General features: G+C 42.4%; 1 protein-coding gene across 6 annotated transcripts in view; it reads left to right on the forward strand.

Moving 5' to 3' along the window:
* PRUNE2 (prune homolog 2 with BCH domain) overlaps window positions 1-12,731 on the forward strand; it is a 256,673-nt gene that overhangs the window by 180,962 nt on the left and 62,980 nt on the right. For all 6 annotated transcript variants that reach the window (XM_041742368.1, XM_041742375.1, XM_041742364.1 and 3 more), the window contains exon 9: window positions 139-892. In XM_041742368.1, the coding sequence (XP_041598302.1) occupies window positions 139-892 (754 nt within the window). The remainder of the gene's footprint in view (window positions 1-138; window positions 893-12,731) is intronic.

Below are 12,731 nucleotides of genomic sequence, written 5' to 3' on the forward strand. Positions count from 1 at the left end.
ATAAAACAGTTCGACCAAAAAAAAAAAAAAAATCTTAAATTATCTCTCCTCAGATGGATCATTTGCAAAGATCACAAATCACATAATGTGTTAATTCAGCCTTGTTCGCCCCTTCTCGCCTTCATCTTCCACTTCTAGGTGTGAGCAAGGGACTGTCAGAGTTGGAAGAAGAAAATGTAATTCCTATCAAAGCGCCTGAGCAGAGAACAGCAGAATGCAGGGAAGAAAGGTACAAAGAGAAGAATGAACATCATATGGGTTACATACTTGTAAGCCATGGAGAAGATTCAACCCCAATGCCAGAGGCCAGTGAAGCCAGACAAAACACACCTGAATTAGAAGAGTTTCACACAGGTTCTGAAGACACAGGGCTGCGAGGAGCTCAGCTAGCAGGCTTCCCAGGTTCCTGTCAGCCTGCTTCCATAAATGAAAGAGAAGATCATTCTGTAGAGAAAATGTCTCCCAAAGGGGGTAAGAGATCATCTCTCGGGAGCCCTGGGCAAGACCCGAGCTGGATGGTCTTAGACCATAGTGAGGTTGGTGATCAGCCATTGGAAGCTAGGAACTCGAAGCTTGGATGCTCTGGCAAGGTCATAGAACTGATCTCTGATTGTGGCTTGGGCAAGGGTCCCCAAATGCAGGTTCTAGGAGGAGAGAAGCCTCTCGAATCTTTAGCACTAGAAGAGGCCCCTGGTCTGGGCAGCCAGTCACAGAAGAGCAAGAGCCGAGGCAGAGCCACCCCAGACGCAGTTATGTATCAGGCTGTCACCCATGACAATGAATGGGAAATGCTTCCACCACACCCTTCTCAGAAAAACAAGATCCATGAAACGGAATTGGAGGAGGAGACAGAGTTTCTTGAGCCCAAAACAAGGAAACTGAGACCGGACGGGTAAGCCAAAAGCCAGGTTTATTATTTTTTTTCTTGAAAATATTGTATTAGAATCTGGGGAAATGATGAGTGATTGTGAAATATGAGGAATAACTAGACAATAGGAGCTTTGCTACTATATATGGCAAAGCGTACCATCAGTAAAAGCAGCTGCTAAATAACCATAAAGATCTCGATGCTTTGTGTGTATTTTCAGCCAAAAAAAACCCCTTCGGTTTCCATTCAGAGTCTATACTTACCCTTCCTACTTACACTTACTCCACCTACTCAATACCTATTTTACTCTTAAACAGGCAGTTGAAACCAGAGAAGGGAGGTCACTGACATTTACTCATATAGTGCCAAGCAGCTTGCTCACATCATCTCATTTAATATTTACAACAACCCTGAGGTGGTAGGTATTATTACCTCTATTTTCCACATACTGGTGGTGGTGCCTGGAATTAGGTAACCAGAGTGAACACTCTGGGATTTGAAGATTTTTTACCTCCAAAGCTAATACTTTTCCAGCAGACACGCTGCCTATCTCACACAAAGGGCAAATCTGGTTTTATGTGGTAGTAGGTAGCTTACTAGGAGGTTATGTGATACCTGACTTAGCCTAGGTGACAGCCTAGGAAGGCTAACTAAGGAGACTCCAGAGCAGGCTCAAAATCTTAGTGTGAAACATTCACTCTCTGGCTGAAAAATTGGCAAGCAACCATCAAACTAGTGATTCATTCATTCATTCACCATCTGGTGTCTGAGAATCTGCTCTGTATAGAGTTTCTGGGTAGCCAGTGGATATATGGCAAGATGTCATGGAACAGGATGTCATCTCTGCCCTCAAGCTTCCTAGGCCCTGTTAACACCATGAAGGGTTGTTTGTTCCTCTTCATTTGTCCTAATAAAGCCCTCTTGCTCCCAAGGACAAAAGGGCAAATTGTGACAAGTGAAGGGGAAGATTATGTTTCCTCTTTAAAATGTAGTGGGAAAGAGATGTCTTTTTCCTACTCATTTTGGGAGTATAAAGGACGACGCATACCACATACTCACTGTGAGTCAAAGAATCTGGATTCCAGCCTGGCTCCACCATTACTGGTTATGTATTTTGGGATTAACCCAAGACTTAAATTTCTCCATCCATAAAATTGGTGGCTTGGGCTGGAGGATCTCCGGCTTTCCTCATGTTCACATTTGTGCAAGCTTGATCATGTGTGAGCAGAGTGTGTCTGGTATTTGGTATTCATAAATTACATTTCTCCAGGAAAGGAGTAAGCAAACAAGAAAAAGCAACGGGTATATGAAGGGTTAGTAAAGTACCATAAAGAGTTAAAAGCTCAAATTCAAGTGCAGCTTCATAAATCCAGACCTTTTCAGTTGGTCTAATCTTTCTTTCTTCCTGTCAAGCTATTTCCTTCCAGAGAGACCCCAGATCCGTTATCAGAAAGAGAGTAGCAGATGGATCCCAGCAGCCCTGCTGGCATTGTTATAGATTGAGCTAAGAACTCAGGCATCCTCAAGTTGGCTGAGCTATTGTTTGGCTTCTTGTCTGAATTTTGCACATGCCCCTGCGATCCAACAGATGATACTGTTCAGTTGTGCCACTAGCCCTCTTTCTTCCAATAAGATTTCTTTGCTCATATTTTTCTGCTCAACCCCTGCAGTAATGACAATTTTCTCACAATTAGCGGAGGGCGCTGATTTTCCCACTGGCATTTATATTACCTTTTGCATGAATAATTTACTCTGAATGTATTCGAAAGGTTCCCTCTGTGCTGGATTTTGAGAGGGGTACAGAGTTGTTGAAAACAGTGATTCTCTAAGTGGGGTCTTAAAACCAGAAGCCTCAGGGCACCTGGCTGACTCAGTTGGCAGGACACTGGACTCTTGATCTTGGGGTTGTGACTTGAAGCCCCATGCTGGCCGTAGAGGTTACTATAAAAAAAAAAAGTTAAAAAAATAAAACCAGCAGCCCCATTATCACTTGGGTGTTTGCTAGAAATGCAAATTGCTAACCCTACTCCGTACTCTTCTTGAATCAAGACCTCCGGGTGGGGTCTAGCCATCTGTGCTTTAACAGGAGTAATTTTGATGCATGCTTAAGTTTGAGAACCTCTGATCTAAAACATTCTCCCAACTCTCTGGGCGTTTTCAGATTTAGAAGGGAGTTAAACACAGGTAAAGAGGTAGCTAACAGTGTAACATGTAAATCACAGTAGCTAATGACCAACGTGTATATAAATATAAATAGCTACCTGTCACGAGTATTTGCCATGAATGGGGTACTAATCCCTGTGTGTGTACTACGTCACATTACCGTGGCAGGAATTCCACAAGGCAGGACACTGATGTTCAGAAAGTTGAATCACTTGGTCTGGTTTCTAGTTAGAAGGTGAAGAAGCTGGGACTTGAATTTACGTCTATGTCTACAGTGTGTGTTCATGCTAGTAAACCAAGAGGGGAGGCATCTGCCTAGGGCACCTTTACGGAGGAGGAACCAGAGGTGGCTTATTATCCACCTGCGATTAGGAGGCAGAGTGCCTAGGGCCCCCAATATTGTAAAGGGCCCATGTGACACTATGGACTTTCTTTTAACATTTAAAGAACAAAAATGATTATACTCCTGTGTGGATTATATTTTCTTCTACCAATGAAGGTGTAAAATGAAGTTTTGGATTTTTTTTTTAATTTATTTATGATAGTCACAGAGAGAGAGAGAGAGAGGCAGAGACACAGGCAGAGAAGAAGCAGGCTCCATGCACCGGGAGCCCGATGTGGGATTCGATCCCGGGTCTCCAGGATCGCGCCCTGGGCCAAAGGCAGGCGCCAAACCGCTGCGCCACCCAGGGATCCCCATGGATTTTTTTTTTTAAATGAAGGAAAAAGCCTGTGAAAGTACCAGTGCCTAAGGCCCACTAAAGTCAGAATGTAGCCCTGAGAGGTGTCATTCTAGATGAGCATTAAAGGAAGGTCATAATCTGGAAAGGCAAAGAAGAGGGTAAGAGGTTGGCCAAGCTGTCTAGGGAGAGGGAGATGAAGCAAACCATGGACACAGGAAGATGATCACAGAAGCAATATTAGATAGTCCTATTTTTCTGACTAAAAACTGGAAACATCTTCTGACACAGAATTTGGTCATAAGGCAGAAAAAATAAAATAAAATGAAATTTGGGCTTCAAAAACAGGAGTAGGCTGATGGTATATGCAATATGACATGCCAGCTACGAATTGGCTTCTTGCCCTCCCCTCCCCCAGCTGCACCCCCTCATTCAAGTTCTCACGCTGTTTTGAGAACAGCAAACCATATTTTCAAAATACCGAGGAAGCCTCCGAAGGTGGCTTTTCTCTTTGTACTTCACCAACTGTCTCTTGTTCACAAAACTTGTCATGGCGTGGGGAGAGAAACTCTCTTTGTTGAGATTTGCAGCACTATGTTCTGGTTCCTGGGATCAATCTTCCCTCTTCCCAGAGGCTTTGCCAACACCTTGGTCATCCTCCAGCTGTCAACTCACCAGTCCAGGATCACATACCAACTCTTGAGACAGTGGTGGCTACGCCTGATCTTCTCATTGTGGTCACAGAGAACACCATCTGCACAGTAATCTGCACCACACATAATTGCCTTAAAATCAAGAACCATTTGTAGGCTTATTTTAAAGAAGGCATGGTTGCAAGAATGTCATGTGAAAAAAAGGGTCATTTGATTCTGTACTAGTCAGGGTTCTCCAGAGAAACAGAGCCAATAAAAGCAATAGGAGATCTCCATCTATCTATTGATCCAGAGGGAGAGAGAAAGAGAGACAGAGAGAAGTGATTTTAAGGAATTGGAATTGGGGATCCCTGGGTGGCGCAGCGGTTTGGCGCCTGCCTTTGGCCCAGGGCGCGGTCCTGGAGACCCGGGATCAAGTCCCACATCACGCTCCCAGTGCATGGAACCTGCTTCTCCCTCTGCCTATGTCTCTGCCTCTCTCTCTCTCTTTCTCTCTCTGTGACTATCATAAATAAATAAAAATTTTAAAAAAAAGGAATTGGAATTGGCTCACCCAGGTATAAGGTATAAGGCTCACCCTGAAATCTAGGATATGCCAGTGGGCTAGAAACTCAAGCAAGAGTTGTTGCAGTCTTGAGTCTGAATTCTGCAGGACAGCGGGCTGGAAACTGAGGCAGAGTCTTTGTGTTGCAGACTTGAGGAGAGTTCTTTCTTTTTCAGGCAGCTCCAGACCTTGATCCTAAGGCCTTTAACTGATTTGTCCAGCTCCTTCATTCTCACCTCCCATATTCTGGAGGATAATCTGTCTTACTCCAAGACTGCCGATCTCAGTGCTAATCACATGTAAATAACACCATCACAGCAACATCTAGACTGGTGTTGGACCAAATAACTGGGCACCACAGCCTAGCCAAGTTACAAATAATATTAATAATCGTGGGTTATATTAAAAAAGCTTGAACTAGCTACATGCTAGGTGAATGTGAAACCATTAACATTTGTAAACTCACCACCATCTAAATGATATAAAAAGTAGGTTGCTCCATATACAAATATACTGGCTTTTTCTGGATGTGGGGTAAGGAAATAGCTGTGTTGGGTGATAAATGGAAATAATTTCCAAGAGGAGGAGGTAAACTGACTGTACATGTCTGATGTCTTGTAGATAAACGCAAGGGTGGGCGGCAGGGCAGTGACAGGGGCAGCGGGGGAGCAGGGGAGCTCTGGCACATGTGCTTTTGAAATATTTAGAAATAACCTGATCCTTTTATTTGTGGAGCTATGGCTTGTCTTCTGGCTCTGTGAGATGAGTTATTTGGAACTCCCTAAAATAAAAAATAATCTTCAAGCACAATATATGTCATATTCCACACAACCTGCTTCTTATGATCATCTCTGTGCATTCTTTCTTTTTAAATTAGTAACATTGGCCCTTTTTTTCTGACAAGACTGTGGGAAGTAACTCCCTTTTCTCTCTGAGTGACACCATTAAATCTTTGTACAGTTTTCACAAGACCCTCTAAAACCAGACTTTTTCTGTCAGTGACTTACGGTTGAGGAATTAGTACATTGGGTTGTAAGCCCATGTGAATGCTGAAAATGGAAAACAGGTAAAGAAATAATCTGTCGACTCTTTCTTTCAGTGTTGGGTAACTGTATGTTTGGTCACTCTGAAGAATCAGGTTCTTTGAGTGCATACTACCCCCTCTGGGTCTTGCTGTTTGGATGGGCCGTATCCCAGTTCCAAACATTCGCCCTTTCTCTGAGGCAAGTTGATACTTCATCAACTATAGCGTTCCTGTGTTTATTCACGGTTATTTGGCTTTGCCCTGAACCAAATCTGGAAGACCAAACTTGGCACTGACTCTGTGTTCATTTATTTTTGTAATTATATTTGATCACTTGGTGTGTTATGTTTGGTGGCTTGGTGATGATAATTAGATAGCATTCAAACGTTCTTTAAATTCCCTCTTTAAAAAAAAAAAAGAAAAAAGAAAAAAAATCGCTCTTTAACTCAGGCCCAAAGTCTCCTTTTTTGGGGAAAAAACAAAAAACAAAACACAACTCTAAAAAATTATTTATTTATTTATTTATTTATTTATTTATTTATTTAAAGTGTCTCCCCATCAGCCCCTGCTACCTGTCCACTTCTGGCCAGCCCTACCCAGAAGAGACTTCAAATAAGTCTGGTCCACCCAATCACCATTTGAGATCGACAGGGCAAGTTTTATTATCCCTACTTCATAGATAAACACACCATCTCCGTCCAGAAATGAGAAAATAGTAACATAAGGACTTGAACTCCTGTCTTCTCCCTTCCAGCCCAGGGCTTGTCAATAAGACAAGACAGAGGGAATGCCTGGGTGGCTCAGTGGTTGAGCGTCTGCCGTTGGCTCAGGGCATGATCCTGGACTCCTGGGATGGAGTCCCACATCAGACTGCTTGCAGGGAGCCTGCTTCTCCCTCTGCCTGTGTCTCTGCCTCTCTCTCTCTCTGTGTCTCTCATGAGTAAATAAATAAAATCAATGTATTACAATGTATTCTATAGGTTGATGTATTTCTTCCTCTTCTCTCATTGCCGCATTGAGAGGCACATCAGGTTTAATAGCCAAAATTCTCAGTGTTATTTGGAGAATAACTGAATCAGAACTCGCCTCTGATGCATCACACTGTCATGTGAGCCCTCCCCATGCCTGAATATATTTTACACCACAGCTAATTTATGACACTTTTACTGCCGTGTCAGTGGGCTCCTCCCTATCTGTGGTTTGTGGGGCCACCTCGAGTGGGCCAGAGGCCAGAGGGAGGTGAGGGAATCAAAGCCCCTCCATGTACATCTAAGTTTTCCAAATATTTTTAGATGTGGTATTTTGTGGTAAAGGATTTTATAGCAAGAGAAGGCCATGAACACCATGACGAGGTGGTACAAGTCATCTGTGCTGTGGGAGGAACACCCACAGAGTAGCCCTTTTGTGTTGTGTTGGCTTCTGGTTTGAGGAAGAATTCAAGGTATCTCTCCAGCTGGAATGGTGAAATGTCAAAACTAATGTCAGGAAGAAAAAAAAAAAAAGGACTTCCATGAAAATTGATGGCATTTGAGGAAGACCAGAAGTCATGGCTTACAAAAACAGGATATGTCAGTCTATCAGGGACCCAGCAGGAAGGAGAGGACATTCAAATGAGGGTATTTCGAGAGATATTTAATAAAGGAAGTATTTACAAAGATGGAAGCAAAGTGTGAGGAACTCACAAGGAATGGTGTAGTGGCTCAGGAATAAAAACAGTAGATCTGTTAGCATTTCTAGGCCTCAGGGGCAAGGAGAGGGTGATTTCCAGAAACCAGCACAAGAATTTCAGTTTTCCTGAGAATAGCAGTAGCCTAGTATTGAGGGGCACAGCCAGCCAGAGGCATTCCCACAGGGAGGAAGCCAGGGGCATGCAAATCCTTGCCTCCCCACTTCTTCCCTCTGGACTCCCAGCAGGACCCCCCAAAAAAAGTGGAATTCAGAGTGGGAGGGAGCCTCCTGGGGCAGAGAGCAAGGTGGAGAAAGTAAAAGTGTGTAGCTGAAAGCACACAGATGTTATTCAGCCCAGCTGGCTCCATTAGAAAGGAGTGACACCTCACCTTCTGAAAAGTGTATTGAGCTATGTTAACATGCAGGATCATTAACTATTCCTCCAGTGTGTTGGAGGATCTATTTCTACGATCCACAGGAGAGTTCCTTTAGAAGAAAAGCTGTCAAAAAGTCACCCCAGGATTGGGTCATGCTTTGTAGAAATCCAGGCTGCACTAATGGAAGAAATTAGAAGGCTACCTTCCCTCTATTTTATCTGTTGGTTAAGGGATACGGCTTCTTTTCATTGTCAACATAAGAGAGTTTTGTTCTAGGTAATGGCTTGACAGTAAAATTTTTAATCCATCCCCATAAACTATCTCAAAATGTTGATCAACTCCAAATCAAAAGTTAGAAGATCAAATGAGAAATATATAGTGCATATGCTTCTTTACATGTCCCATAATCTGCCCAGGGTTAAGCCCAAACCAGCAGAGAACTATGCACTTGTCCCAAGTTGCAGAGGATACCATGAAGTTTTCTTTATCCTAATTATTTTTGTTGTCTGCCATTGGCTCACTTAGGTCAGTGCAGTGAAACTCATCTCTGTGCCAAGGATACTGTTGAGAGCGTGATTCCCTTCCTTTCCCTCCCCGCCTCCCCTTTCTTCCCTTCCCTTCCCTTCTTTTTTTGAGAGAATGATTTTCTAATCAGAGTACTTGTGCCCTCACGAGCAAATTCAATCTAGTCTCCATCTTGACTATTAAGGAATGTGACTTCCTTTAATTAATAACATTTATATAATTGCTTATGTTTATCCTTTTGACTTGGCTCCTTGAAAGCTTACATTTCACAAAGTTATCACTCACCTGAATCAAATGTATAAAATTCTGGAATATGTAATGTATTATATTTGCCCAAGTTGTAACTCCGTAATGTGATCCTATCACTATTTTTCTTTTCAAGCTATTTTTAAGTCATGTGATGGTGGTAGGTTTTTACATTTCTACCAACATTGCCTTAAAGTGGAATTATAAATAAGTGCATATATCCTCTTCATAGAACCATTCATGGTTCCCCTGAAGAGGCTTTTTTCCCTTGTTTTTTGCTCTTATATTAGCACCTCTTTTAATTCTTTGCTCTCCCTCCCTTCTATTTTCTGCACATTAAAATTCTACTTTTCATTTCAGACCGACACCAAATGCCTCTTCCTTCCTAAAACATTCTTTGGTCTTTTCGAGCAGAAGGAAGCCCTCTCTCTCTCTCCTGATCTTCCTATACTTTGCACCTGTTTTATGGCCTTCCTCACATTCTGCCTCTTGTTGTATTCATTAGAATCTCTCTTATTGATGTACCTGGATGGAAGCCACTTGAAGCTGTGGTTAGGGCATATGCATCTTTATTTCCTGTACTGCTGCAAACAGCATTTATATTCATGAAGTTATGGCTTAAAGTCAAATATTAACTGAAGGGAGATAGCAAAGTCATTTAAATGAGTGAATCTTAGAAACTTTAGTGGAGAGTCTAATTTCCTTCCGCCATTCAGAATCATTTAGATTTTCATAAATGAGCCTGGCCTCTGATTTTCCTTCCTCATCTGGCTCTTGTCTAGCTGGGAATCAGAGTTATAGTAGCACCATAAAACAAACTAGGGAAACTTCTCCCTTTTTTCTCTTCTTTGGGATAACTTGTATAATCCAGGGGATCATCTAATACAAGAGGATTAGGTAATATTTCTTGAACTTGTCTGTGCCTGCTGCTTATTTGGAAGGAAAGATTTTCTTTACTACTCATGTGATTTCTTAATGATTACTATTTAGGGTTTCTAATTCTTCCTGTGTCAACTCTGCTATTCAGTATTCTTTCTAGAAAATTGTTCATTTCATCAGTTTTCAAAATTTTCATAGTAAGTTCATAATGGAACTATGAGTTCATACAGTGCCATGATGCTCACATCTCCCTACTGCTAACTTAATAGTTCCAGTCTAAGAGGGAAATTGGAGACTGGAATTACTTGTCAGACCTGGATCTTTCATCTAACATTATTGGATGTGGCCTCCTCAACTTCTTTTAATAACCTAGCTGAGTATAATGACCTCTCCAAGCCCTAGTATCCTATTAGTCCAGCACACACACACACACACACACACACACACACACATACACACACCACTCCACTCAACCTTACATGGCAACCTTGCTCTGGTCGCCCACAAGGATCCTTCAAGTACACTCCAGTCTCCTCCTGTCAATCTGGTTCTACAACCCCATATTCTGCTCACTGGCTTGAGTGAGGCCTTTCAAATGTAAATATCTTCCTTTCACTACTCACTTTCTTAAAATTCTCCTATGTCATCTCATTGATTTTAGAATACAATTCTGATTCTTTTTTTTAAGATTTTTTTAAAAAGATTTTATTTATTTACTCATGAGAGACACAGAGAGAGAGGGAGGCAGAGACACAGGCAGAGGGAGAAGCAGGCTCTATGCAGGGGGCCTGATGCAGGACTCGATCCTGAGACTCCAGGATCATGCCCTGGGCCAAAGGCAGGTGCTAAAACTGCTGAGCCACTGATATGGAGATTGATTAAATCTCCAGTTCTGATTCTTTACTACAGCCTGTGAGGCCCTATGTGTCCTAGTCCCTGCTTACATTTCTGGTTGCTAAGAGTGCTGTCTCCATCAGCCCTCAGGCTTGCACATCAGACCATTTCCAATTCAGTGATTTGGCACCAGCTGTACTCTCCATCTAGAATTCTCTCGACATGGCTGCCTTGTTCTTATAATTCATGCCTTCCCACAGAGCTCTTTCTTCTATTCACACAATGTCACTCTGGGGCAGATGCTCCTGGCATCTAATGGGTGAAGGCCTTGGAGGCTGCTACATATCCTACAACACATAAGAGAGCCCCTCACAGCAAAGGATTACCCAGCCCTAAGTGTCAGTATTGCTAAGGCTGAGAAACCTGCTCTTCCCACTGCCCTGTTTTACTTTCTTCTGTTTGTTTAGTGAATTTTGTTCCGTCTCCACATATGAGAATGTACTCTCCAGGAAAGTAGTTGCCACATATTAGGTGCCCCATAAATAGCCTGGTTGAACAAGTGGCAAAGAAAGCCAAGTTGTTCCAACATAATTTGCTTTTAATGAAACGGATAATTTCTGGTGTTCGCTGCTTCCTTTTCCAAGGGACACGTGGCAAATTTAGTTTGGGAGTGACTTGGTTCCGGCTATAACAAATTGCCATAGATTAGGTGGCTTATAAACTAGAGAAATTTATTTCCCACAGCTCTGGAGGCTAGAAATCTGAAATCACGGTGGCAGGAAGGTCAAGTACTGATGAGAGTCCTCTCCTTGGTTGCAGACTGTCAGCTTCTCATTGTATCCTCACATAGCAATGGAAAGAGCAAGAAAGCTCTCCAGGGTCCTTTGAGAAGGCCACTAATTCTGCTCATGAGGACTCCACTCTCAAAACCTCATTTAATCCTAATTATTTCCTCAAAGCTTCACCTCCTAATAACATCACATGAGGGCAAGGATGAATTTGGTGGGGGATAGGAGCATTCAGTTTGTAACAGGGAGATCTTTTCAGGTGTTGCAAATTCTGTCTTTCCCCTTCTTTTGAAATTTGAGACCATAATTACCTATTTTTAGTGTCCTTGTACTTCCACTAGAATACAGTTCCTTCAAGATTCTTATAGCCTTTCAGTTTTCTTAAAGGGTTATTATCCACTTCCCTCACCCTCATGCAGACAAGAAGGTGCACCTGTCTACTTTGCCTATACCAGTTTGTCCAGAGAAGAATACTTCTGCTTCCTTAGTCGCCTGTCATACCATCAATTCATGTAACAGTTGACAGTATATATCTTCAAAGACCTTTTCTATTCTTATTTTTTAACCTTAATTTATTAAATAATGAGTTGGATGTATTGGGCTCTCAAAGCATAACTCTCCTGGAGAATTTGACATCTACCACACTGTCTTCATTTATCTAATGAGCGCAATGAATACAACAATACACTTACTCAAGTGCCCAACTGACTCTGAGTTAGGTTTTGCCCTGGCACAGTCTGAGACAACATCCTACAAGACAAAAGGAAACATTATTTCTGAAAACAGATGTCCCACATTTCCCCATTTAATGAAGCACCCCTTAAATTTGTAAAGGTATCTCTGATTGACCTGATGATTTAATCAATCTCCATATCAGCTGCTGACTTCTAAAACAGATTATTAAATGGATTTAGTTACTGTGGTGTCTGTTCTACAACACTCAACTCCTCTTTCTGTACCCTCCAGCATCTACTTTCTTTTCACCTGATAAGGAGAACTCCTTCTAATGAGCCAGCACTTCACAAAGATAAGATCCCCATTTTTAGCCTTCAGCCTGATACTCAGGGTACAACCAGATCTAAAGCCATCTATTCTTCCCTGCTGGTTTTGGCTCATCTTGGCTTTGGGAAATGCACTGACACTTTTGCTGAACCTCTGCCAGTCGGTAACCCTGCTAGTCACATCTTCCTGATGCCTGCCCTGCTTTGGTCTCCTCTATGGCCGAAAGGTAAATGGCACATGAGAAATTATTTCTGAAGAATTCTGCAGGCTTTTAGTTTATTTTTTAAAATATTTTTTAAATTCATTCATGAGAGACAGAGAGAAAGAGAGAGAGAGAGAGGCAGAGACACAGGCAGAGGGAGAAGCAGGCTCCATGCAGGAAGCCCGATGCGGTACTCAATCCCAGGACCCCAGGATCACACCCCAGGCCAAAGGCAGGCGCCAAACCGCTGAGCCATCCAGGAATCCCCTAGTTTATTT

This window comes from Vulpes lagopus, chromosome 2 (genome assembly GCF_018345385.1).
Source record: "Vulpes lagopus strain Blue_001 chromosome 2, ASM1834538v1, whole genome shotgun sequence".
In the NCBI taxonomy this organism is placed as follows: Eukaryota; Metazoa; Chordata; class Mammalia; order Carnivora; family Canidae; genus Vulpes; species Vulpes lagopus.